This window comes from Coptis chinensis, chromosome 2 (genome assembly GCF_015680905.1).
Source record: "Coptis chinensis isolate HL-2020 chromosome 2, ASM1568090v1, whole genome shotgun sequence".
NCBI classification, from domain to species: Eukaryota; Viridiplantae; Streptophyta; class Magnoliopsida; order Ranunculales; family Ranunculaceae; genus Coptis; species Coptis chinensis.
In genome coordinates this window covers 77,788,854-77,815,569 of record NC_141457.1, presented here as the reverse complement: position 1 = coordinate 77,815,569, position 26,716 = coordinate 77,788,854, and the positions used below count along the sequence as shown (strand labels likewise).

The following is a 26,716-nucleotide window of genomic DNA, read 5'->3' as shown; positions in this document are numbered from 1 at the left end:
GCCAGTGCAAAGGAGAAGGTGCAGCCGTTGTGGTGCCCTTGGACACAACAGAGCAACCTGCCTTAATGCAACAGATGATGCTGCTTGGATTGACTTTTCAACTGGGGTTCCAGCTGAGTTTACCAACGAAGACTTAATTTGAGTCAACCATCAATGACATATAAAAGAACTGTCAGCCACTACGCTTGTAATGTTATTTGGATTTTCTTTGGCCTTTCAATGACTATGTAAGTTATTTGGGAATCAATGTAATGGTATTTTGTTGTTTATAAAGTGGCAGGTCTTTTGTCTATTGAAGTTATCAATATGTAAGGTAGTAAAAAAAAACAAATACTTTAAAAAATACTATAAAATTAATGCCACAATTGAAACACTTAGGATTGTAACTTGAAAATGAGAAACGTTATCTAAACAAACCACTGACATCAAAATATTATGTTTATCAAAACGGAGCACTGCAAAATGAGACACATAACTTCCAAAATAATAACAAGCATCTGAAAATGAGACAGCATTTCGATTTCCCCTAGTTCTTGTCTTCAGCTATGTTCTCCTGCTGGTCAGCAGACCCCATCCTCACCATTTCCAGCATCCTTACCTTTGTTGTTTTCTACATCCTCCAGTTGTACCTGTCTTCCAGCTGCATCATCATGACTCTGTTCATATTGGTCAATGTTGAGTTGGTCCTCAGTAGCAGCTTTGGCATCCTTGTTCACTTGATCACTTCCAGCTGCATCTGCTTGACTCTGTTGGCATTGGTCAGTCTCCATTTGGTTCTCAGTAGTAGGGTCAACATCCTTGTATACTTGGTCACTTCCAACTGCAGCATCCTTGTTCACTTCCAACTTCAACATCCTTGTTCACTTGATCACTTCCAGCTTCAACATCCTTGTTCACTTGACTCTGTTGGCATTGGTTAATGTCCACTTGGTTCTCAGTAGCTGCTTCAACATCCTTGGGCTCTTTGTCAATTCCAGCTGAATCTGCTTCACTCTGTAGCTCTATGCCAATGTCAACTTGCTTCAGTGCCTCTTTCTCAGTAGCTGCTACATCCTTGGACACTTGGTTCTCTACTTGCAGACTTCCTTTTGTTAACCTCTCTTCAAATGCTTTTCTCTTCTTAACAACTTCATCTGGATTTAATCCACAAGATATAATGTCCATTCCAATCCTCAACCGCATTCTAAATGGTTGCATGTTAATATGGTTTACCCTCTCAGGAACACCTCTAAGAAGACTATCAATAAAGGCAAGGCAATATAACCCACAACTGTTGGAATCTGGTTATTGTGTGACACTAACAAATTCACGAGCCATGATGTGTTCAAATCAATAGTGGAGCTTGGATCAACACACCTAAGCACATAAGGAATCATTCTCTCCAAAGCTAGTTGTTCATCCGAAATTTGCTTTCCACCAAGAGAATCATAGCTGCACACTTTCATCTCTTTACAGTTAAAGACATCAACAATCTAGTGACTACCATGAACTTAAAGAGGTACAATTACTCCCTTACCCTGTACTGGGTGGGGTTGATTTCTTATCCTTCCTTCAAAGGTACTCTTTCACAATTTTACCTGCATGGTACAAACCATTACCCACTCTTTCCTCTGGGCTTGCAGCTCGAAAACTTGGGTCTTGTAGCTTTTTCTTGAATATCTCATCCTCTCTTATGATGAATTTCTACATCAACAAAGTGATGATGAAGCTTATCAAACTTAAGTCAGTAAGCTTCAACAGAAACTTAGTATTAAAGTATAGAGAACTCACATCAAAGTAAACATCCTCCACTACAGTATACACTTCCTCTTCTAGAAAGGCATGTTCCTTACTGTGGTGCTTATACCACCTTATCAATAGCTTGACATATAAGCTGAGAACCTAGAAAATAATTATATAGTAATTAGTAACAATTAACTTTCTGTAGTAGTTTACTTTGCACAGGCAACACTAAGTTGATGATAATTTTAGAGCTAATTACTAATGGTAGATTCATTACCTCACCATCCACCCATTGTCTTCCATGTAACGAATGAAAATTATGCACTGAAATAACTTGATTGTACCCAAAAACTCTCATATATGGAGAGCTATGCTGATCCATCTTCCTATTGAACTTTTTCCAGTAATAATTGACAACATTTACCTCACCTGTGGTAGTTGTTTTCTTTTAAAAGGTTGATGATGGAGCAACCTTGATTAATAATTCACATTCTTTTCCCATTTTTTCTTCCCATAAACCAATACTTTCTTTTCCCAATCTTTTTTCCCTCCTCCTTCTTCTACGACCACTCTCTTCAGTTTTCTTATCCATTTCCATCTCCATCTGAGTGTGAATGAGGACCACATCAGGTTCCTCCAAATCAGCAGCATCATGCTGACCCACAGTGTTCTGATCATCATTTACAGATGCCACAACATGTTCAGTGCTTGCTCCTTCAGATGGTGATAGGTCTGGCAATTCAGTTATGTCAGGGAGCTCTACACTTCTAGCCGATAGTGAAGCAAAACTGATTTTTTCCATTTCTCTGTTCAGGACTCCTTCCCCATCAAGATCACTAGGAGGAAGCACTAAAGCATAAGCTAAAGGAGAGTAAAAGGGAACATGATCAAGCATTGCAGATTTAGCATAAGGTACTATAGCAGTTTGTACCCCTACCAGGTCCTCCAGCTCCACACTATGTTCTTGGTATGTCCCTTTTGGTATGGCCTCACTAATCTCTTGCAAAGCACTTGCAGCAACTGACTCCGACTCATTTTGCCCTCTTTGTTGTTGTTCAACATCTTCATCTTCATCAGACTTAGCCTAGATCAACTTTCTTCTCTGTTTGGGTGTCTCTACTTCCTTAAGCTTCATCTCCCGTTCCCTTATTCTCTCACAGATTTGATATTTTTTCTTCAAGTTTTGCCTCTCACTAGCCTTTATAGCCTCAACTTTGCTTGCCCTTGATGGCTGAACTCAGGTACCACAAACTTTGACCACTTTCTTTTTCTTTACTTCATACTGAGCAAGTACTAAAGTATCTCCCATAACTTCAAGGCTTTGATCCTTGTCCAATGCTCTTTTTCTTTTATATGAGGAACTAGGAAAAACCTCAAAGGTAACTTTCTTAGAAGCAGATGAACTCCCTTTCTTAGGTTATGAGTTAACCCTTTTCTGGGAAGACCTTGTTGGTGTTTTCAGTATAGCATCAGCACCTACATTGCTTGGCTTCTTTGGGCTTCTAGTTGTAGCTCCTTTCATAACCTCAACCTCCAAACTTCTACTCCTTGTTCTACCTCTTATTCTAGGCCCTTTCACAACCTCAACCTTTGAACTTTCCATACCACCTTTTAACCCACCATGAACAATCTCTTGAATTATTGTTTCCATGCCAGTCCTTATTTCACTCTGGAGTATATCCCCAACAACCCTAACCTCCTTACTAACCTGTTTTAGATTAATCAAAGCACATAATAAAGAATATAAGATCCCACTTCACTATTTGTAAACCACAACAGATACATTGTAGTTACTGACATATCTTGTTTAACAATAGCTTACTCATGGTACCATAACATATTACCGACTCATATATGAAACAATGCTGCAACATGCAGTTCAATAACAACACATTATCAATGCTTCATATAACAACATGGGTCCTAACAACATTTGCAATTCCAATTCAAGACAATATAATAGGGTACCCATATCATATTACAACTTCTATAACACTATAAGATTATATGAGTACTTCAATTCAAATGTCAAAAATTGGTTACCCATATATTATTATGGGTACCCTATTATCATTCTGGGATCAGCATGCAAGATCCCACTTCACTATTTGTAAACCACTACAGATACATTGTTGTGGATGACATATCATGTTTCACAATAGCTCACTCATGGTACCATAACATATTACTGCCTCATATATGAAACAATGCTGCAACATGCAGTTCTATAACAACATTATCAGTGTTTCATATAACAACATGGGTCCTAACAACATTTGTAATTCCAATTCAAGACTATATAATAGGGTACCCATATCATATTACAACTTCTATAACATTATAAGATTATATGAGTACTTCAAATGTCAAAAACTGGTTACCCATATATTATCATGGGTACCCTATTATCATTCTGGGATCAACATGCAAGATTCCACTTCACTATTTATACATTGTAGTTGCTGACATATCTTGTTTAACAATAGCTCACTCATGGTACCATAACATATTACTGCCTCATATATGAAACAATGCTGCAACATGCAGTTCCATAACACACATTATCAGTGCTTCATATAACAACATGGGTCCTAACAACATTTGCAATTCCAATTCAAGACTATATAATAGGGTACCCATATCATATTACAACTTCTATAACATTATAAGATTAGATGAGTACTTCAAATATCAAAAACGGGTTACCCATATTATCATGTTTACCCTATTATCATTCTGGGATACAACATGCAACATTGTTGAACACAGTAAAGAAAACAAGTTACTTACAAGGCATTTAATTACTTTTGCCTGTCTTCGAAAAAGTTTCTCATTATTGTATGTCCCTGAAACTGCTACACCACTTTGCATGGGTTGTTGCCCCAAAGCATCATTTAGTACTTCATTCAGTTCTCCTTCAGAAATATCTAGACTTTCCAACACCACTGCATTCCCCTTAAGAGGCTGAAGCTTTTTCATATAAGTATGTAGATGTATCTTTCTGGATGGCAAGTCTACCCAATCTAGTATTCTGGGGAACCTACCATCAACTTGTCTCCGAGCCCCAAGAGATGGGATATGAAGATATACCCAAATAACAAAACAAATTAAACAACCATAAACTGTGAAAGAATCTTTTCCAACACTCACCAGGTTAGACATGTCTTCCAAAGACTCTTCCAACATTTCAAACAAAGGTGTGCCCCAAGGAAAGCTGCCAAATGCTTTTAAATTCTCGGCCAGTTCAATATACCTCCCATCAACTGTCCTAGCAGATCCTGGAAGCACAACATGCAACAGTATATACAACCTATTCAGCCTAAACACATCATTCTGGCTTTCCACTAGTAGAAAAAAAAAGGTTTTTGTGACTGTTTTAAAATGTTATTTGTGACTGTTTTGTTTGAAACAGTCACAAATGGCAGAAAGGGACTTTTATGACCGTTCTGAAATGTTTTTTGTGACTGTCTGATCTAAAACTGTCACAAATCCTTTTTTCTAGGAAACGTGTAGTCGTGCACTGAGGATTATTTGTGACTATTCTCCCAAATCAGTTACATGCTCCCCTCTTTATGCCACCCTTGTTTTATAATTTATATGACCCATTTAGTTTTCGATCCCGTGCGCCCACGACCCCACTAAAACATAACTACTTAGATACACAAACACAACACAGCCCAGCCCAGTGAAACCACATTCAGACTCCCGCTTCCTTGAAACACTTCACTCTCCTTTACACAAAAAGAAAAAAGGTTCAAACAACCCCCACTCTCTCTTCACTCGGGCTGTTAGGTTTTCCAATTTCAGAAAGTTTTTTTTGGTTGGTTGGGAACTCCAATAACCGTTCAAGTTTTCAGTCAAACTCCAATAGTCGTTGTAGTTTGATGACAAGGTTGGTTCTCGTTTCTCTCTTCGCCTTTGAATTTGTCGTACTAAAAGGTTTTCGTTTTTTTTATTTATTTTTATGCCCATTTTGGAATTTCAAAGTACTAGTTCTTGCTGGCGTATTATGGGATTTGGAAATGCCCATTGTCCATTAACCATTCTCAATGAAGTTTGATACTGCTACATTCTGGTTGGATGTACCATCGAACATGAGCACAATTGGGATTTGGAAATTGTTAAATTTTTAAAAAAAATGACCTTTTGATATTTCTTTTGGTTTGAGATGGTGTGGCAGGTGATAAACAATGGGGTACTAGAAAAATTATAGAAAGATGTGGTTTGGTTCTAGGTTTGGGGGTTTCATGTCAGGTTCGGGTTCAGATGTGAGTTTCGCACAATGGTGGTAAGGTATAATCATATTCTTAAGGGATAATTGATAAGTTTGTTTATTTTTATTTATTGTAAGATGGATCAAATTTTAAGTGTAAGTATAGGTTTAAGCCTTACTTTTATACGGCGACAAAGGTATGGATATTATTGGAATTGTGGGTTTTTAGTTAGTTTTTTTTTAGGTTATTAATGTTTTTTTTTTTGTAAGATGGAACTGAAATGGGGGTTGAGACATATTTGAAAAGACGTTACGAAGGTTAGATTGCGGATATTGAGTTGACACAGAAGGAGGATTTGAATATGGTATGGTACTAGTTTTTATGTTTTGAGAATTGTAAATACATTGAATATGTTTGAGAATAGGATATTGGAAGTGCTAGAGTTTAGGTTGTGTTTAAGGACTCTATGAATATGCCATTGGAAATACTGTTGCAATGAACGGAAGAAAATGGTATTAAATTTTTATTTGTTTTTCTTCATTTTTAGAATTACATGGTATAAGAATAGTTAATAACATAAAATGTGGTACAATCAGGAAGAGGGTATTAAGCATGTATATGACCTACCCTCCTACCTAATGTCTTAAGTCACAAGCGAAGAGGAAAGGGAGGGTTTCAACTTCTTCACCTTGTATGGCATTCCTTTTCTATTCTTAAGTGAACTGTTTAAATTTTGTTTTTTGGACAAGTAGAATGCTTACTGAAATCAAGAGAAAAGGAACATTAAGACACTTGACACATTTATAGGGGGATTCTCACCATATTTTTTAGTGCAAACATCAAAAAGTGTCATTTGTTGTTGCTAAAGAAGATATGCTTGTCATTTATACTGTCTATTAATGATTCTTTCTACTGATTATATCAGCAGACAGCTCATGATGAACCGTTTGTTTTATATTGTTAACGTATTTCAGCTAAAACTATGATCTTAAATGTCTGACTATGTTGGTGCAACTTTATGGTTGCATTAAAATGATTTTGACGACATTTCGTTGAAAAACCATCTCTCTGTCTTACATAAATCTTATTTAAAGATATCATTTGATACCGTCCAACAATTAATGCTCGAGAGAAATGATCTGCTACCAATTGTTCAACGCAACCAGAAAAAGATTGATACTGCAGAAGCATATGAATCCATATTAACAGGGAAAAGGTATCCAGATACATGTCTCCGTGAACATGTCATTATAGTTGTTAGCTTTCATTTTTTTGTTTAAATTGCTACAAATATCAGAACTTTTTAGTCTGTCACCATTGTTGCTAGGGTTGGTATCTATGCCTTTTCCGTGTTCTGAGTTTGTTCATGTGTTATTTTGATGAACTACAGCAATTAAAGACATCAGGATTTTATAGAGTACATCGTTGACCTCCGCGAGTATGACATTCCCTTTCATGTCCGCTTTGCCATTGACAATGGTGATTTCATTGCCACATTTACCAGTGTGATGAGCTTTTGTATGTTATCTCTAATTTACCTGTTTGTCTCTTTTGTTGTAATTCTGGGAACTTTCTCTAGTTGTAGATTTAAAGTGTGGGAAATGGTATGATGTTAGTGTATCCAATACTGGTGTTATCTTAGAGAAGAGGACCGATCTTTTGCAACGTGCTGAAGTTCATGTTTGTGCATTTGACATAGAAACAACAAAATTGCCATTGAAGTTTCCTGACGCAGAGATTGATTCAATTATGATGATTTCTTATATAGTAGATGGACAAGGTTACTTGATAATTAACAGAGAGGTGCATGTTCGTAAAATTTTATATTTTAAGCATTGCTATTCATGTGTCCAATGAAACTAGGTTCAACAGTGGTAGTAGAAAGTACTGATTGGAAAGATATTTGGTGTGGGGATCAGGCTTCTTAAGATTCACTAGTGCTTTCCATTGTCTACATTGTATAGCCAATCAATTGGCTCATTTAAGATCACAATGTCAATGGAAGAGCCAGGCTTCCTTAAACGAGGTGATATCTCACTATAGGAGAATGCTCAGTTAACTGATCTATTAAAATAAACAACACAGATCACATAGGTATATGATTGTTAATTGTTGTCCTCCTTTACTTCTTTTGCATATGAAAAGAGATTGCACTCATTTTTTATCTGTTTGATTGTTGCATGTCTCCAGTGTGTATGGGAGGATATAGAAGATTTGGAATATACACCAAAACCAGAGTTTGAAGGCTATTTCAAAGTGAAAAATGTAAAAAATGAGGTATCGTATTTATAATTTTCTATTTGTTAATGGTCAACCGGTTGAAAGTCAGGTAGATTGTTTAAGATTTCGTCCTGTTTGTTCAGACTTAATTATATTGCTTTACAATCTTGTATATGCAGGAAGAACTCCTTAGACAGTGGTTTGTGCATATACGGGAGGTGAAACCTGGTATTTATGTGACCTACAATGGTGATTTCTTTGACTGGCCTTTTCTTGAAACTAGAGTGGTTCATCCTGGAGGCATTTTTGACATCAAGCATCTCAGAGATCCTTTTACAGTTGGTAATTAATCTAAACTACACTATAAACAAACTCAATACTGATGGAACTTGTAACTGGATACTAAACCTGTATCTTATGAACTGGAACCATTACTAGATAAAATTTGTATACAGAATGAGTGTCTTTTGAGTGTATAGTAATGTCCAGGTGTTGTTATTTTCATTAAATTGTTCAAATGATTGAACAGAGGTCTTGAATATCAAGTCATGGGTGGCAAAACCTACTGTCAGGCAACCGAAAGCTCGAATTGCTTTGTATGTTGTGGTGTGGTAAACACCATTTTTTTATTATTATTATGGTCTTGGAGTTGGTGTTCTTTTATTTGGTGTAGACGCTATGGGTGTCATAGATGTAAATTAGTATATGATTGTGAACCAGTTGATGCATGAATCGTCAAACCTTCATATAATAATGTGACACCTTAACAATGTATGTAGTGGTAGTCCTTCACTCAGTATGGACCTTTATGTGTCTTTAAGTGAAAATTTTCATGCAGTAGTTCTTTACTTCTTTAGGCACAGAGTAATCGTTTTCCCTATGTAATCTGAAATTACATACTATAGAATAAACTGCTACTTGTTCATATCCCATCCATCAAGAGTGTGATAAAGAGTTTCTTATAGGTTCTATTTGAAAGCAGCAAGAGCTAATGACGAGGTAGATAAGACGACTAAGTATTTGGCAGTACTCTCACTACTCGGCCATGAACGACTGTGCTACTGGTTGGTCAATGGAGGATATGAAATGGAGGGTGGTGGAGGCAAAGGTGTTACAGCATATGTTTCAAATCATGGATGGTAACTGGACTTCGATGTACACTCAATGTACATGTTGGCCTCTTTACTTCGCTTTCAGGTTTTCTGATTTGCATCCACTTATGTTTTCATGGATATATAAGCCTTGTTGGAAGCATGTTATCCTAAACTTATGTGGATCCTTTTCTTCTTTCAGCTAGCCTACATTCATTTGGTTCATCTGCTAATGGCTCCATTCTAATTGTAGGTTTATTCATCGATAGTCGTCAATATATGGCTATAGTTATATGTGCAAGGATGAATATTTGGTTATGGTTTTATCGATGCTTATATCAATTTTTGATAGTGTATGACTTGGGACCTTTATCTATGCCTCATATTTGGATTTGGAGATTTGAACATAGACATATGTGGCAGAGATGTATCATATCTTGCGCCCCATTGTCTTACACTAGTTATTAGTTAATGGGTACTGTCTTATGTGCGTGGTCTGAAATTTCTCCATGGATGGCTTTAACTACTTGATTTACGGACACCTGAAGCTGATATATGTATAGGGGATAAACTGTATATTGTTACAATATATAAGTTGCATATATGTATAGGGTATAGAGTAGAATGTATATTTATATGGATTTAAGCATGTTGAGCACATTTTTTATTTTTGCAGATGTTAGATCAGTGACTTTGGGGTGCTATTAATTTCGGTTTTCACCCATTTGCCAAGCGTACCTCCAAGTACTCCAAATATAAAGGTTAGTTCTTATAAACTATGGGATGCTTTATGATCTTTTTGTCTAATGGTATACATGCTTGTGCACTTTAAAATAAATGGGTGATTGGAAGATTCAAGTTTAAGAACGAGAAGGAAATTCTTGTTCTTGGTCAAGTTTAACTTAATAGGCGCAGGTCAACAAGATACTTGTTGTTCTTGCTTATCTAGAGCATCCCTAGCTTTATGTACTGTCACTTTCTTAAGTCGTGTTTGTGTGAACTGTGATGTTGAAGTATGTAGTTGAGTATAAAATCCCTAATTCAATTTCATTTTTTTCAGGGCCTTACGCAACCAAGGGGGGCCTATGCAACCAAACAGGAAACAATGAGTATTCATGCAATGCGCTTCATGCGAGATTAGGTTTTTTATTTGGATTTGGATTAGGATTAGGCTGATTAAATTTATATGTATTAGATTGGAAATGCGTTATTTACTTCATTATGTTTTATGATTAAGTACAAATATATATTGGTTATCCAAGGGAATGAATGGAATTAGTACTTTATGAATGCTACTTGAAGTTTAATTGATTATATTCAGGAGTGTAGTCTATTACAGGTCCAATTCTATGGTCCATGGGGAATGTTTTCATTTATTAGCACTATTTTTTTTCAAAAAAAAAAAAAGTAAAAACAATCACTGTTTTAACAAAACTGTCATGAATAGGTGACTTGTTTATGACAGTTATTAGATGAATACAACACTATTTTTTCCAAAATGTCACAAAAGAGTTGATTTTTTGTGACGGTTTTTATTTATTTGTTACTGTTTTATACTGTGGAAATAGGCTAGTCTGGAACAAATATTTGTGATGGTTTTGGGGAGAAAAAAATGACTCCCACTCCGTCACGGTTTTTGGAAAAAAAAAAAAAAAAAAACAGTGACAAAAGACTTTTTGTCACTGTTTTTAACAGTTAACAGTGATATAAAGCCTTTTTTCTTGTAGTGTTCTTCACCAACACTTGATTTTGCTAAGTTTCTAGCTTCCAATATTTCTGTTTCAAAAACCGTGGTTCCTTTAAAAAACCTTGCACGAAATTGGAATGGGATCTTAATGTATGCCGTGTAGAACGAATTAGAAACCGGCTTCACACTAAGACCCATTATAAGAGCAACATCACTTTTTTAAAACACCAAATCCTTCTTACCAATTCGGTAGCAAAGTTTACCTACTTGGTGTCCCAAAACAGCATACACTAGCGTAGTAGTGGTGTGCATTCTCTCGTTTATGCTTAAAAACTTCCCGAAGCAAGATTTCTCAAAATCTTCCATCTCTTCAGTAGTGAATGTCTTGAACAATTTATGCATTTTATCAAGTGACATACGAACAGTCAAATTAAGCTTTCTCATTTTTGAAAGATTGGAAATGGTCGGAAAATTAGGGATTTAAGGTATTCAATTTGGACGGTTTTTTTTGTCCGAAAATGAATACTGAACAATCCTTATAGCTCACACATATTACTACTGACACGTGCCAGTTAAAAGTTAAAAAAACCATCATTTCTTCAACAGTTTGGCAAATAATTAATGCTATCGTATCGTTCCTAACACGTGGCAAAGATTTTTCCCGCCCAAACTAGATTTTTCATCTCACTACACTACAAAAAAAAAGGACTTTTAGTCTCGCTTTTAATTTGAGGCTTTGTGTCGCTTTTACCATAAAGTGACACAATATGGCCTAATGTGTCACTTTAGATGGGAAGTAGAAGCGGAGGAGGTATTTTGTGTCAGTTTTACAGATGTTGTGTCACTTTTCTATAACGTGACACACACAAAAAAAATTATGTGTCAGTTCTAAAATAATCGAGACTAAATATTGATGAAATTTTTCCCCGCTAAACAAAAGTGACACAAGAATTTTCTTTCGGCAAACAAAAAAAAAACATAAGTGAGACATGAATTTGGGCGGGTGCTTGGAAGTGAAAATTTTGATTCTCGCGAAAAGAACCGCCCAACTTAAAACTTCTATTGGGCTCAGACAACTAACAAAAGAGCCCTCACACTCTCACTCTCTTCCCTCTATCGCTCATACTCTATCACTCTCTTCTCAAAATCTTCCCTTTTTCTATCTCTCACACTCACCAACTATCAGCAACAAGGTATCCATAAATTTTGTTCTTTTTTTAGGCTTTAAATTGTTGAAAACAAAACTTCTTCTTTTCTCATTAATGTTTAACCCATCGATGTTTATGCTGCAGTTTGGGGGTTTTCTGGTTCTTTCTTTTATCGACAATATTCAACCCATTAAATGGTAAGACTTTTATTAGTTTAATTTTATTGTTACCTTTTTTGTTTACACATACTTGGTTGATTTTTTTTTTCTTCTTTACTTTAATTCACTCTCTAGAAACTTTGAAGCATTATTAATCTCTAATATAACATATAATCAGTGTGTGGTATACTGTAAACTGTACATCTGTAACTTCAGTATTATGGTTTGATGCTTTATAATGTTAGCTGCGTTGATGCTTTATCTGTTTGTGCTAAATTTCTTGTCGAACTTCATTGAATTAGTGAAACTGAATTTGAGATAGCTCATTCTTGTTTGAAGTGTTGTTGTTGTTTTCCTTGGAATTTTTTTTTAATCTACGTATATAGTATATAGGCAGGACATTCTTTGTCTTTATTTGTCGACCTTGAGTATATTGTTTTGTCCCTTTTGCTATTTTCTATTTGTCCTATGTTAGATAAAGATGTTATGTGAGTGCTTATTACATGTCATGGCTAAGAAGAATTGTATGTTTGTGATTTTTCTGAAAATTTTGGTGTTTTAGGATTTCAAGATCTTTGTTAATTTGGAATGGACAAGTCTTGGATGTCCAAGCTTAGAAATTTGAATGAATACATTGAAGGGGTTAAAAATCTTCTTAGTTTTGCAAAGGATGAAGAAAGTTATATACGCTGCCCATGCAAAGACTGTGGGAATCTCCATGAGTTAACTAAGAAGGAAGTCAGAAATCATCTTTTTAGATGTGGTATCGACAAAACTTATGTTCTGTGGAGATATCATGGGGAAAGGCATCTCGTTTCTGATTTTTCAAGTGTTCATACACATGAGAACACCCATCGACCCTACAATACAGAAACCACCCTCGATGCTACAAACATGAAGGAAATGGCAGAGGCTGTAGATAAACAATATAAGGCTAATCCTGAGAAATTTCAAGAACTTCTTGAAGATGCTGAGACTCCTTTTTATGAAGGTTGTACAAAGATTACGAAGTTATCTGCTATTGTAACATTGTTTAATTTGAAAGCGAAAGGTGGTTGGACTGACGCAGGTTTTACGAATTTGTTGAAAGCCTTAGGAGAGATGCTTCCAAAAGGTAATTTGATGCCTTTTAGCATGCACGCAGTTAGAAAGACGTTGTCAATTTATGGGATGAAATATGAAAAAATTCATGCTTGTCCCAATGACTGTATACTTTACAGGGGTGATGAGAATAAGAATAGAACTACTTGCCCAACTTGTGGAGTATCAAGATACAAGGAGAATAAAAAAGGGACCGACCAAACTAAAGGTGTTCTGGCTAAAGTGTTGTGGTACTTTCCACCTATTGCAAGATTTAAAAAGATGTTTCAGTCTGTGGAAACAGCGAAGTTATTGGCATGGCATGCCAATGAGCGATTGGTAGACAAGAGGTGGCCTGAGTTTGGTGCTAAATCGAGAAATCTCCGCCTTGCACTTTCAGCGGATGGAGTCAACCCATATAATAATCTTAGCAGTAAGTACAGTTTATGGCCTGTGATGTTGGTAACTTACAACCTCCCTCCTTGGCTTTGCATGAAGAGAAAGTTCATGATGTTGACAATGCTGATATCAGGTTCAAAACAACCTGGAAAAGACATTGACGTTTACTTAGCTCCCTTAATTGATGATTTAATTACTTTATGGAATTTAGGAGTAGCGGTTTTTTATGCCTACAAGCAGGAGTCATTTCTACTAAGAGTTGTATTACTATGGACGATCAATGATCTTCTAGCTTATGGTAATCTTTATGGGTGTATTGTTAAAGGCTACTTTGCTTGTCCAGTTTGTGCTGAAGACACATCTTCGTATAGGCTGAAACATTCTGGAAAAAATGTTTACACATCCACTAGAAGATTTTTATCTCGGCATCATCCATATCGGAAGCAACAAAAAGCCTTTAACGGTGAGAAGGAGTTGAGGGAGGCACCTGAACGACTAAATGGTCAGCAAGTACGAAGCAAAGTTGAAGGGATCAAAGCCTCGTGGGGGAAAAAGAAGTCGATAAAGGTGATAATGGTGTTACGAAATGCTGGAACAAGAAATCCATCTTTTTTTATCTTCCATATTGGGAGTACTCGCCTCTCCCACATAACTTCGATATCATGCACATCGAGAAGAATGTATGCGACAGTGTGATTGGTACTCTACTCAACATTCCAAATAAGACAAAGGACCACCTTAAGAGTCATCTTGACCTGCAGGAGATGGGTTTAAGGATGGAGTTGACCCCAAAGGTTGGTGAGAAGCGAACATGCTTATCTCCGGCGTGTTACACATTATCTAAAGCTGAAAAAACTAGAGTATGCAAAACCTTGCACAAGTTGAAAGTCCCCGAAGGATACTCTTCAAATTTCAAGCCCCTTGTTTCAATGCAAGATCTAAAATTGCATGGGTTGAAGTCACATGACTGTCACATGTTGATGTAGCAACTACTTCCTGTGGCAATACAATTTGTCTTGCCAAGTCATGTGAGAAATGCAATTATTAGTAGATGTGAAAAAACTGCCTAAAATTCAGAGTGATATCGTGATCACATTATGTTTGTTGGAAAAGTATTTCCCACCATCGTTTTTTCGATATCATGGTTCACTTACCAGTTCATCCTGTAAGAGAGGTTGAAGTTGGTGGTCCTGTTTTCTTCTGATGGATGTACGCATTTAAGAGGTACATTGATTCCTTATCTGGTTATTGCTTCTATGAATGAAACTTACGCACAATTTATCACTTAATTCTTTTGTAACTGTTTAGGTACATGAGGATGTTAAAGAGTTATGTCTGAAACCCAACTAGACCGGAAGCTTGTATAGCTGAAAACTATATCGTTGAAGAAGCAATTGAATTTATGAGTGAATTCTTACCTGGGCTAGATGCAGTAGGAGTTCCTACCTCATTGGAAATTATTACCACTGATTTGGTAGAAAATGGGAAACATTCGTCAGGTGGTGAACTCATTACACCTGATAGCAAAGCCTTGGAGCAGGCACACCACTATGTCTTGCAAAACACAGGAGTTGTTCAACCTTATATTGAGTAAGGATTTTTAGTTCTTTAATTAAACAAATAATATATTGATAGCTAACAATGTGATTTCGTATTGATATATGATAGGGAGCACATGAACTACCTAAAGGAACACAATCCCCGCAAGGCTAGAAAGCCGACATGGTTACAGGAAGAGCATAATCGCTCTTTTAATGATTGGCTCAAAAGAAGGGTATATGATTACCTGAATGTCTTTTATGTATTGTATGCCTCAAAGAAATTTGACTAACCTTCTTAAACAATATAGGTTTTATACGAGCGGGGCATGGCTAATAACAATGTGTCAGAAGTTTTGAGGTGGATTTCTAAGGGACCATTGCCACGTGTTTTGAAATATTGTACGTTTATAATTAAAGGTCAGCGTTTTTGCACAAGAGAACGTGATGCTTCACGAGTTAATCAAAACAGTGGAGTGAGTTTGATGGCGACAACCCCCCAAGTTTCAAGTTCAAAAGATCAAAACCCTGTATTTTCCAGCATGGGGTTTTATGGTGTAATTGATGAAATATAGCTGCTAGACTATACTAATTTCAAGATTTCAGTGTTCAAGTGTGATTGGGTTGACAGTAAGAATGGCATCAAGATAGATGATATGGGTTTCACCTTGGTTGATCTTAATAAAGTTGGCCATAAATATGATTCCTTTATTTTAGCATCTCAAGCAAAGCCAGTTTTCTATGTAGCTGATCAACTAGAACCCGATTGGTCTATTGTTGAAGAATCTCCTCTAAAGATGTATCATGACGACGATGACGACCTTATTGAGGGCAACATAGAAGAAAACACTTGTGTCAAAGAATTGCCAAATATCGAATCTTTTGATGGAACTGATGAGTCTCAGTCAGCTTACATGCGAGTAGATTGTGAGGAGGGGATTTGGGTTGACAACAATAAATCTTGAGTTTCATTGTTTACTAGTACTCCATTGTAACAAAAGCTTTGACTTTTGCTTGACTAATTAATTACTTAATTATGTTATCATTTTCATATATCTAATAGTTATACATACTCATTTTTCCATACTCGATTAGTTTTGCTGGTTTTTCATTGGTTACATATATACTCATTGTTTTGCTTGCATACTCATTTTCATTGGTTTGTTGATGATAGGTAAGTTTAAGTCATGCTTTTCTTTTTATTATTTGTTGGAAATATCATTCTTACTAACATTATGTACTAATGTGTCTGCCTTTGTAACAGTTTTCTATGGATCTAGAAAGGGATATTCAATCACCTACAAAAAGAAATAGGAGACATAAAATGAAGAAATCTGTCAATGACGTTGAGCCTAACGTTAGAGGCCAAACAGTTAAACATGATTTAAATAAGGGTTGGAACGGTGTGAAAGTTGAAGTTGAGTTAGATGAATATGGTGTGCCAATAAATACAGAGGTGCGAAGCGACTTTGCTAGTTGGGCAGGCACTCAAGTGAAAGCTAATGTTCCGCTTGCTGAATGGCCAACTTGGCCAAAAATGAATAAGAGAATAAAAGCTGATGTATGGGAGGGCTTACTGGTAATTAATGCTTAAACTTTCCTCGATCTCTTTATAGTTTAAAATGTTTTGTGTTCTCTTACTTGTAAGTCAAAGTTTGACGACATTTTATTTGTAGGCAAGGTTTATTATAGATCCGAAATTTAGGAAGGCAACTCTAATACAATGTGGTAAAATTTGGAGGAAGTTTAAGAATTATCTGACAAGGGAGTTTATTAGACCTTTCATAGACGAACCTGAAGAGCTAGTAAAAGCACCTGAAATGTATCCTAATATCAAGCAACCAAATTGGGAAAAGTTTGTGCAGATGAGGTTATCAACAGAATTCCAGGTATATGTGTTCTACCGGCTTTCTTTTTTTTCCCAAGTGAGCTTATATATTATTAAATAATCAAAAGAGGAGACTGTTTGCTGCACTCCTCTTAAACATCAAAAGAAATTGTAATCTAGGGCGAGAGAGCCTATTTTCGATGAGTTTTTTGTTCCTTATTAGATTTAGGCAGCTTAGTTCGTGGAGTGAATCCTTATAATATGAAACCTATCTTTTTAGAATTGAATGTGGTGAGTTATTTTTCAATCCATCAAAAATTGATTTTATGGTATACACACTTATAAGACATTAGAATAGGACTTCTAGTGATTCACATGTAGAGCATACATTTTTTTTTTTTTTTTTTTTTGCGTCTCAAATGATTTCATTGTAAGCTATAGCACATGAGACCATACTTGCGAGAACCGGGACCGTTGGTCTTAGGATGAGAATTAATCCACACGTTCGAGTGCCCCATCTTTAAATTTTCAGTGAGGAAAAGAGTCAACAACTGCCCTTAAGCAGAAAATTTATACATGATAATTGATAAAGTCACTTGAAGTAATGAAGTGCTTATGCCTAATGAATTGAGCAAATGCATCATCTGTTGTACCTGCTTTCAATAGGATTTGTTGGCCAATATAATAATATATTACTAACTAGTACTTTTTCTTATGGAACCATTAGGAGTTTAGTAAGGTTCAACTAGCAAGAAGGATGAAGAACGTATACAACCATCGACTAGGAAAGTCAGGTTATGCTGGCCTTAAAGATAAGCTGGTAGTAAATTTTTATTAGTTTCTTATATCATTTTTATTAAAATATATGTATACAGTAACTAGTTTATTATTATCTAATTATTTGGTTTTGATTGAACATAGAAAGCAGCAGGGATACCCATTGAAGAAATTGACAGATCTCAGTTTTGGCTATTAGCTCGACAAGATAAAAACAAAGAATATGCAGATGATTCTTTAAGGGAGATATCTGGAAAGATAGTAAGTTTCGATTTAACGTTTAAGACCATAGTTCTGTATACATGCATAATATCAAGGTTCTATATCATTTTCTTTGCTTATATTGTAAGTAATGATTAACATGATCGAGTAAGAATCACAAAATAATCACCCAACAGTAGGGGCTACCTCTCTTGGAGTAATTCTTTTTCAACCTTTTATTGTTAATTGTCTCAAAGGATGAGCTGAAAAAAAAAAGAATAAGGAACTTTGATTACAGAAGGAAGCAATGATATACTTACAATGGCCTTGGGAACTCCGGAACAAAGTGGTTGTGTTAGGGGGGCTAGTATGTACTACACTCCAACTACATACTTCAATCTCCCTAGACGTGGATCAAGGAAACATACTCAGAAGTTGGAAGAAGAGAATCAAACACTGAAAGTAGCAGTAATAGAGTTGCTTAAACAAGCATCATCGAGTGGCTCACCACTTAATGAAACCATAATTGAGCTTCTTAGGCAACAAGGAATGGGCATGCCACGACCATCAGAAAATGTGGTGTCTAATAGTGCTAAGAGTGATAACGGAGAGCGCGTAATACTGACTTCTGAAGCACATAGATCATGTGGAAAATAGGTAGCAATTTTCTATTCCTTATTTGGTGTTCCCAATTTTATACGTTCGTTGATAACACTCTTTTTTCATTGACTTTAAAATAGACTGTGGTATCTTCAAAACCAAATGCAAAGAAACGGATTGTGGTAGCTCGAAACCAAAAGGCAAAGATAGTTGATAAAGGGAAAGGCATTCTTACATCTTCAACACTTAAATCTAAAGATGGAAAGGTATATGTTTGCCAATAATTCAACTTAAGTGGTAAATAACCTATGTAACTAACAAATTCATTATAAACTTTCATTTTCTTGTGTGTTATAGCCAACGTTGTAAGTTAGCGTTGCAGTCTATAGATAACATTGTTGCTGAAGGTAATCTTCATCCAAGGAATGGGACAGAAGAATCTCTTCACAATGTGCCTTTAGGGGAGTCAAATGTGTGTGTCTCTATCAATACAGCTATATGTCATGATGCTCCTCTCCCCATTCCAAATGACAATGCTGGGCTTATTTATATTAAAGATGCTATCAATTCATTTGTAGCTTGGCCTAAGGAATTTGTTATACTCAAGGATGATGAGGTACCTTGTAGAAATAATAATATTTTTACATTCATGTAGTCTTGCAATATAATGAGCATTCTCTTACTTTATTTTATTAACTTCATCTTTATAGGAAGAGGATGATTCACTTGATTATGTCGGTAATAATAGTCAGTGTTCAAGTTTTGCAAAATCTGTGAAAAAACGGATGGGAAAGAATGTGGTTATAACTGTTCCAATGATTGGAACTTTGTTTGCGGATGAGACTGATGCTATAAGAGTCTCAAGGGGTGAGTTGTTAGATGTTTGTTACAAGAGAGAATTAAATGCCAGTTGCATCATCACATACATCAGATACTTGTATGCAACCTATTGCATTGGTCGAGCAATGTATGCGTTCGGAAATCCAGCAGGTTTTAATCGTCATACAAAGGAAGATGATAAGAGTCGATACATCCAGTCCTTGGCAAAGGAACATGGCGACAGAGCTCTTGTAATTCCTTACAACCCAGGGTAAGTGCTCTACATATTTATTTGTTAGACATTATTTGAATTCGGTACAAATAATAAAATATATTAACATAATTTTTTTTTTTCGCTGGATTGGTTGTAGAGGGCATTGGGTTTTGATCGTCATTGACTTAACAGAAATGCAAGTCTATTGGTTGGATTTGTTAGGAAAGAGGCTAGATCCAACTTTTAAATTTGAGTTGAACACGTAAAGTATCTCTTTCTCGATCTTTTTTTTTCCCCTTTGTGTATATATTTTATTTTCCTTGATGATAATTTCTTGTGATTTTTAGAGCAATTAAAACATCAAACTTTTTTTGTGGAAAGAGAAGGTTAAACCCGAACCCAGATTGGGAGTATGTGACGGTAAGCATGCTATTTATGCAATGAAGATGCAAGGTTTGTTACTCTTACCATTTGTCTATATGACATTTTTATGACATTTGTCCACAATGCCCACAACAAGGAGACGGAATTGTATGTGGTTATTATGTGATGAGTTTTATGCAGCACTTTTTTGCTGATGCCGGTCAATCGCTCAAACGCAAGGTGAAAAAAATGGTTATACACATAAATAAATTTTTTTTTTTTTTTTTTGCTTAGTAAGTAAAAGTTCTATTAAGAAAGAGAAAAACAAAAGAATGGGATGGAAGTTTAATTTGCCTAAGAAACCGCCCTAATACATGCTCATAGATTACATTAAGTTCTAAGATCCATTGGTATTTAGTTTGATAATGTTTGGTTCTGGTGGTATCCAATAACATGATTTTAGTTGTGGTGCTTGCTTCAACTGTGGAGACATTACAAGAGTTAAGGAGCGACACTTCCATGGCTGTGTTGGAGCTTGTAGCCTTACTCAAATGATGATTAGTACATAGAATTTGTGCCCTAACAAATTTTGTTGCAGTCCATCAGATAGGGAGTCTTATCCTCAAAATGAGTCTTGTTCCTCACCATACCTACAACTAGACCTGAGTTCCAAACTTGCTAGCTTCAGTAAAGGGCTCCAATTCTTTGACAATTTGATGGTTTCATTGAATCCGACCTGTGATAGGTTGCTGAATATTGAAAATTATTGCAACATACCAAGTCCATAGATTAACAGATCGAGAAGTGACATTGCCATAGAAGATGCTTTAAAGATTCATCAATTGACTTGCATAGTCTACAAGAAGAAGTAGTGTTAACACTGATTTCTAAATTCTGTCATCTGTGGCAGCACAACCATACACTAATAAATATTAGGTTCCCTAGCTAGTTTTCTTACACTAATGACTACACTAACTTACTTTTTCTCAAAACAGGTTATGGAGTTGGCCAGCATAAAGACATACAAAACCAAAGAAATAGATAAGATCCGACTCGAGTTTATCAACTTCATCCAAGGATTTCTTCCTTTATAAAGGTTTACCTAGGATTTCAATTTGTATAGTTGAGAAGATTTCATAGTAAGGCTTGGTGACGACACAGTTAATTTAATGTGCATTTCAGTTTTTAGGCCTAGTGATTACCTGTTTCTTTATCAGACTATCATCAATGTGAACTGATTCATGCGTTTTTGTCTGCATCATGCACTTGGGTAGGTGGAGTTTTTTAGTTGATGATTCATTTCTCACTTCATCACATATCATTTGCAATTAACTTGCATAGTTTTCAGTACGTTAATGCTTGTCGAGTGTTAGTTGTAGATGGTGATAGGAATACTAGTTTTGCAGTTTCCTATTTTAGTGAAGTTTCAACAGAGCTTCTGTACATGTTCAGTGTGAAGTTCATGCTAAGTCACATTGGTCACACACATTACCTAGGTTATTGTTCACAATGTAATATGTATAATGGCTACTATAGTTTGAGAATGTTTTTTTGTGATAGGTTTAGTTTAGAGGTGTAATAAGACACTAGCTATGTTTGACTATATTTCTACCAGCTTGTCGAAATATAGAATATATAATTCTTGTTTTTCATGGCAGGGAGTTTCCAGTTTTCTCTTTCAAGTCAGTTGAAGTATGACTTGTGAAAATGTATTTTTTTATATGATGTGCTTGCTTTAAATCTGTTCAGCATCCTTCAAGTTTGTGCTTTGCTAGTTGTTTGGAATGTTTTTTGTTGGAGGATGACATCCCCTATGAATTTGTACATGTCATCATATTAGTGAATTGATTGCTCCTAGTTTGCTTGCTACTATGATCTTATGATATGTGAACTGCTAGTGTTTCAATTGATCTTTCTCTAGTGACAAAATGTTTTCTCTTTAACATGAATTACTATACCCTTGATATTGTTGGTTAACCTCTCCTTCTTACTTGATTATATTATTGATACATAGTCAAATTGTTATTATTTTGTAGGTGAATGAAGAACTTAAATGGAGATGGAATGCCTTATGCTAAGTGGATTATCTACTATTAATTAGGTTAAGTTAATTTTGGTTTGTTAGGGATTTTTGGAAATTGTTTACGATGTATAGCTTGTCTTTTTTCGGATGCTTTTGTGAAGGTTTTGGATTATGTCATGACGCTTTTGTTACGAATTCGAAGGTTAATGGGATCTAGGTTATGGATGGATTCAAATTGACTATGTTTTGAATAGTTTGTTTGATTTAGTGCGTGGACGAGTAAGTACGTTCCTTAATGTGAATGGTGGTTAATTTCCAATTAATGAAATGGTTCTTATTGAATGTTGCTACCTATATGTTTTTGCATCTTTTGTAAGGCAGGTTTAGGGATGATAATATTGTATATTGATTTATAATCACTCTCATTTGCAAGTGTATCCATACTGCAGCAAGTTATTAGTAATGTATATATTGCATTTTTATTTTTTTAAAAAAATAATGGATGGTATCTCGCTTCTATGAAAACCGTCGCAACTGATGACTACTTTGTGTGTCACTTTTGGCCCGAAAACAATTTCTTGATCAATGCTTTTGAAAAGTGACACAACAAAGTCATCTTCTAGTGACGCTTTTAAGGTATTTCTGGGTCACTTTTGGGATTAAAGTGACACAAGTAATCACCTTTTTGTGTCACTTTGATAATAGAAACTGACACAACAAATGCATTTCTTGAGACGTTTTTGTGAACTTTTAGTGACGCTGGCAGATAAGACGCTTTCATAATAAACAGAAAACTGACACAAACCACTTTTTAAGACACTTTAAAAGTGACTCGTTAAGACTTTTTTTTTTTGTAGTGCAAGTTTATCTAAGTACAGACATGTTCGGATGTACTAACCATCAGCAACTTCTGAGTCTGGTCATTTTACAAAGGGTGGGACTTCCAAACATTTTGGCTATTTGTATAAGAAAACTTTTTAAATAGGGTTAATATTGAACAACAAACAAGCTTGTAACTGAGTTGGGTGGGAACAATGGTGAAATATGGCACTGAGATGCTAGTTACTACTTCTCAACTTCAGTATGTGTTATTAAATGCTACACTTTTGCTTTACTTGATATTGAATAAACTTGTCAAAGTTAACTTTTGTTTAACTTGTTATTGGATAATACTATTTTGTACATAAGTTATAGGTGTATATTAAAGTCAACCTGATAGTCTTAATTGTGTTCTTGTTTATGGCTTTAGTTGCTAATGTATCATACATAAAACGCTGTCGGTTACCTCCATTTCGAATAGCACGTCCAGACCAGTTTTGTGAATGCTAAATACATTTTTTTCTTATTGAGTTTCCATACAGATTTCTTTCTCATTAGGGTCTCCTTATAAACAACAACAGTGATATAAGGGTACCCCTTATATAATCACAAACAAAACATATGAACATTAACAGTTATTGTGCTGACACTCAAGCACAATGAACCGGCCATTTCACAAACCACAAAATACCATTACATCGATTCAAGCCCAAACTTATATAGTGAAACATACTTCCAAAACTCCATAAGGTGATTTGTGAAGTGGAAGTGGGATTTCCAAAGAAACCCAAGTTGCTGACGATACATGTAAGTGTTGCTTTATGATGGCATCCACAGAGTCTTCATTGCTAAAACCTGGAGGAACCGCAACTGAAAAGGCAATCCAAGCTCACCACAATGACTGCTCAGTTGTCTTCTTCTACTTTTGAATCATATTCAAGTAGTCAATTTTTTCATCAATCTAGAAAGGGACTTGTTCTTCAAGTACATCATACAAAAACTCAATTTCATGCACTTGGACAAACCTTCCAATTTCACCTCACCTGTTAACTTCTTCACTCCATGCAACAAGAACAAAATCAACATGGAAATAGTAAACACAACTATGGAAACCTTAAAAAACTCTATACACTACTACGTAAAAACAAACCCAAGACGACCTAGAAAGAAACCAACACTGAAGACAACAAACCAAAGTTCAAAACATATCAATAAACAATGAGAACCGTAGAGGGAGAGGATAATCAAGAAGATGAACCTTAGAAAAATCCATTATCAAGATTTGTGTTCTTGTCCTCCATGAAAAACCTTACCAAAATCACGAAGGAGAGGATAACCAAGAAGATGAAGTAAAAAAACTGGAAGCTTTGGAGGTTTGTAAACACTTTTATAGTTTGGTAGAAAAATCGAAGTAAACGTTGTTTCATGTCCGTACAACAAAAACAACCCAGAAATTGCTGATAGTAGGTCCATAAGTTGCTGGTTCCTGTTTCCCACAATAGCTAAAGTCTATTTTCATTTCTGCTGGGTTGAAATCCAACGGTCATTGATCGCTAGTACGTATCGCTAAGAGAATCTAACGGATAAGTATTACTATACATGTCAATATCAGAAATACAAGAGGAGAGAGAGTGTGGCAGGAGGAAAGAGAGTGTTGTAAGGAAGGGCAAAAGGGTCAAAAACCCGTTGAATTGGTCAAAATTAAAAGGCATGGCCGGTTGGAGCACAAATGTGCTTTTATCATGGCCGATTCAGGCAATTACCAATTCAATTTAGGGCAGTAGTCTCTGAAGGTCTGCAAGAGGGACCACAGCACAGGGCCCATATTTGTGAGGGCCCCAAAAACATTCTTAAACAAAACTAGTGTCCAATCAAATAGTGACACATGAAAATAAATATGCTAAATCTTCTTTTTATATTTTTCAATTTTTCCTATTTTCACTCCATTGATTTGGTGTCATACGGTTGATATTCTACACTTGCCGAAAAAGTTCAAAAAATTTAGAGGTTTTGCCTTCCTATTTTATTTTAAAACAGATTAATTCGGTAACTCATTAAAATCTCTTAATGGTAACTAAATCGGAATAAAATCTTTGAATTTGTTTTTTACATCAATAGGCCCTTAGCTTGCTACCATTCTGCATCGAGTTGTGAAATCTCGGGGACGGCCCCTGCATTCAATGCACTAAAAAAAAAACTCTGCCAAAATTTTGAGATATGTATTGATATTTGCAGTAAGTCTATGAATTGGTATTGAAATGTTCTAAATTTTGGGTGTCAAAAAACATCGAAGGCATATGGTTTACGGTTTACCTAAGAGAAGACAAAGCAATATGGAGTATGCATGGTTAGATGCAGTATTCATACTACATTGCATTGGCCATCATGAAAATAATGTTATAGGAAGAGGGGAATACAGCATTAATATTGTCCAAATAATAATTAGTTGCGGCAAATAACTATCATTTATGAACAGGTAACAACAAAGGCAAGAACAAACCAAACCTATTTATTTTTCACTGTAAGCATATAGCTAACTTCCCTGGTTGTGTACTATTATTACCAGCTTACCAAGCACCAACGAAATCAAGCTTCGATCTATTCTACTATTAGACAAATTTGGGGGTCGATGAACAGGATTTTTCACGTATGTCACAGGGGCAGAATCGTCATTTCACTTTCTATTGTGGGGGCAAAATTGTCAATTCACAAGAGGATAGAACAAACAAGAAAATTCTATAGAGAGAGAGAGAGAGAGAGAGTAAGAAGGGGGGAAGGAAAGGAAACTCACTCTCTCTTCTCGCCTGGCCTAAAATCGAGAAGATGCCTACACAAATTTCGAGACAAAAAAAAAAAGATACTAGCTTTAGTTATTCCAAGTAGGAAGGAGAAGACCCTTGCTGGGATTATTAGAGAGATTGATGATTATTTCTTGAAAGCTTCGGCGTCGGGGAGGAATGTGATTCTGCTATTGTATATCAATAGGAATGGTGACTCTCTTTATTAGAATTTTGGAGAAAGCATGAGTAAGAACTGATTAATATTTCATTGTATAATATGTTTGTTACCTGATTAGTATTACTAGTATTACTAGCATTTGTTAACAAAACCAAACAAACAACAATGTAGCTACATTCACTGTTTCTTTAATGTCGTTGTTGAGGTTGCGAAGTTCATGACTGTGGTTCGTTTTACAGGGAAGCGATGCAAGTCTTCTAAGGTTTATAGTGCACTTTCTTGGAGTTGGTCTTCAGGAGCCCTCCATTCTAACAAGGATGCTATAGACTTTAATGAACCTGGTGCACATGGCGTTACACTGGATAAAATTTATGCTGAGGAAGAGAAGATGTACAAGGAAGTTAAGGTAACTGTACGTCTTTTAGTTTGTTTTTAAATATTGTAACATTATATGTAAACTCCATGCAACTTATACTCGGACAAATAATCGAGGTCATATTAATAGGTAGGATAATGACTTTCCATAGGCTGTTAAGTGTGGTTAGGATGTTAACCAGTGATGACTAAGGGCAAGTTAGTTAGGAGAAGCGGGTTCATGTTAGATAGGGATTCGAGAAGAGATTTTTTCTCTTTTGCGAGTCCACTATTGCTTCTCTTACCCTGTAATTTATAGCCAAGCGACCGAATGTGGTGTGAAAGTAATGGTGTGCTGATGATTTGAGAGTTCCAACATTTCTTCTTGATTAAGGCCTACACAAAATTCGATCTAGATTATCTTTTCTCTCATCTTCTCATGATTTTTTGTTCCAGTCCTGATTCGTAGAGAAGATTAATATGAAGCTTTCATTATCTGAGAA

The 26,716-nt window shown here is 35.7% G+C and overlaps 1 protein-coding gene and 1 long non-coding RNA gene across 2 annotated transcripts; both read left to right on the top strand.

Moving 5' to 3' along the window:
* Positions 1-7,568: 7,568 nt before the first annotated feature.
* Positions 7,569-8,432, top strand: LOC147517997 (uncharacterized). The gene is made up of 3 exons (XR_015213976.1): positions 7,569-7,739; positions 8,127-8,213; positions 8,336-8,432. It is a non-coding gene; the product is annotated as an uncharacterized LOC147517997 (long non-coding RNA).
* Positions 8,433-12,828: 4,396 nt separating this feature from the next.
* Positions 12,829-14,415, top strand: LOC147517996 (uncharacterized). Its single transcript, XM_086593772.1, has one exon. It carries the CDS (start codon positions 12,829-12,831, stop codon positions 14,413-14,415), a length of 1,587 nt encoding a protein of 528 aa, XP_086449898.1.
* Positions 14,416-26,716: the final 12,301 nt, after the last annotated feature.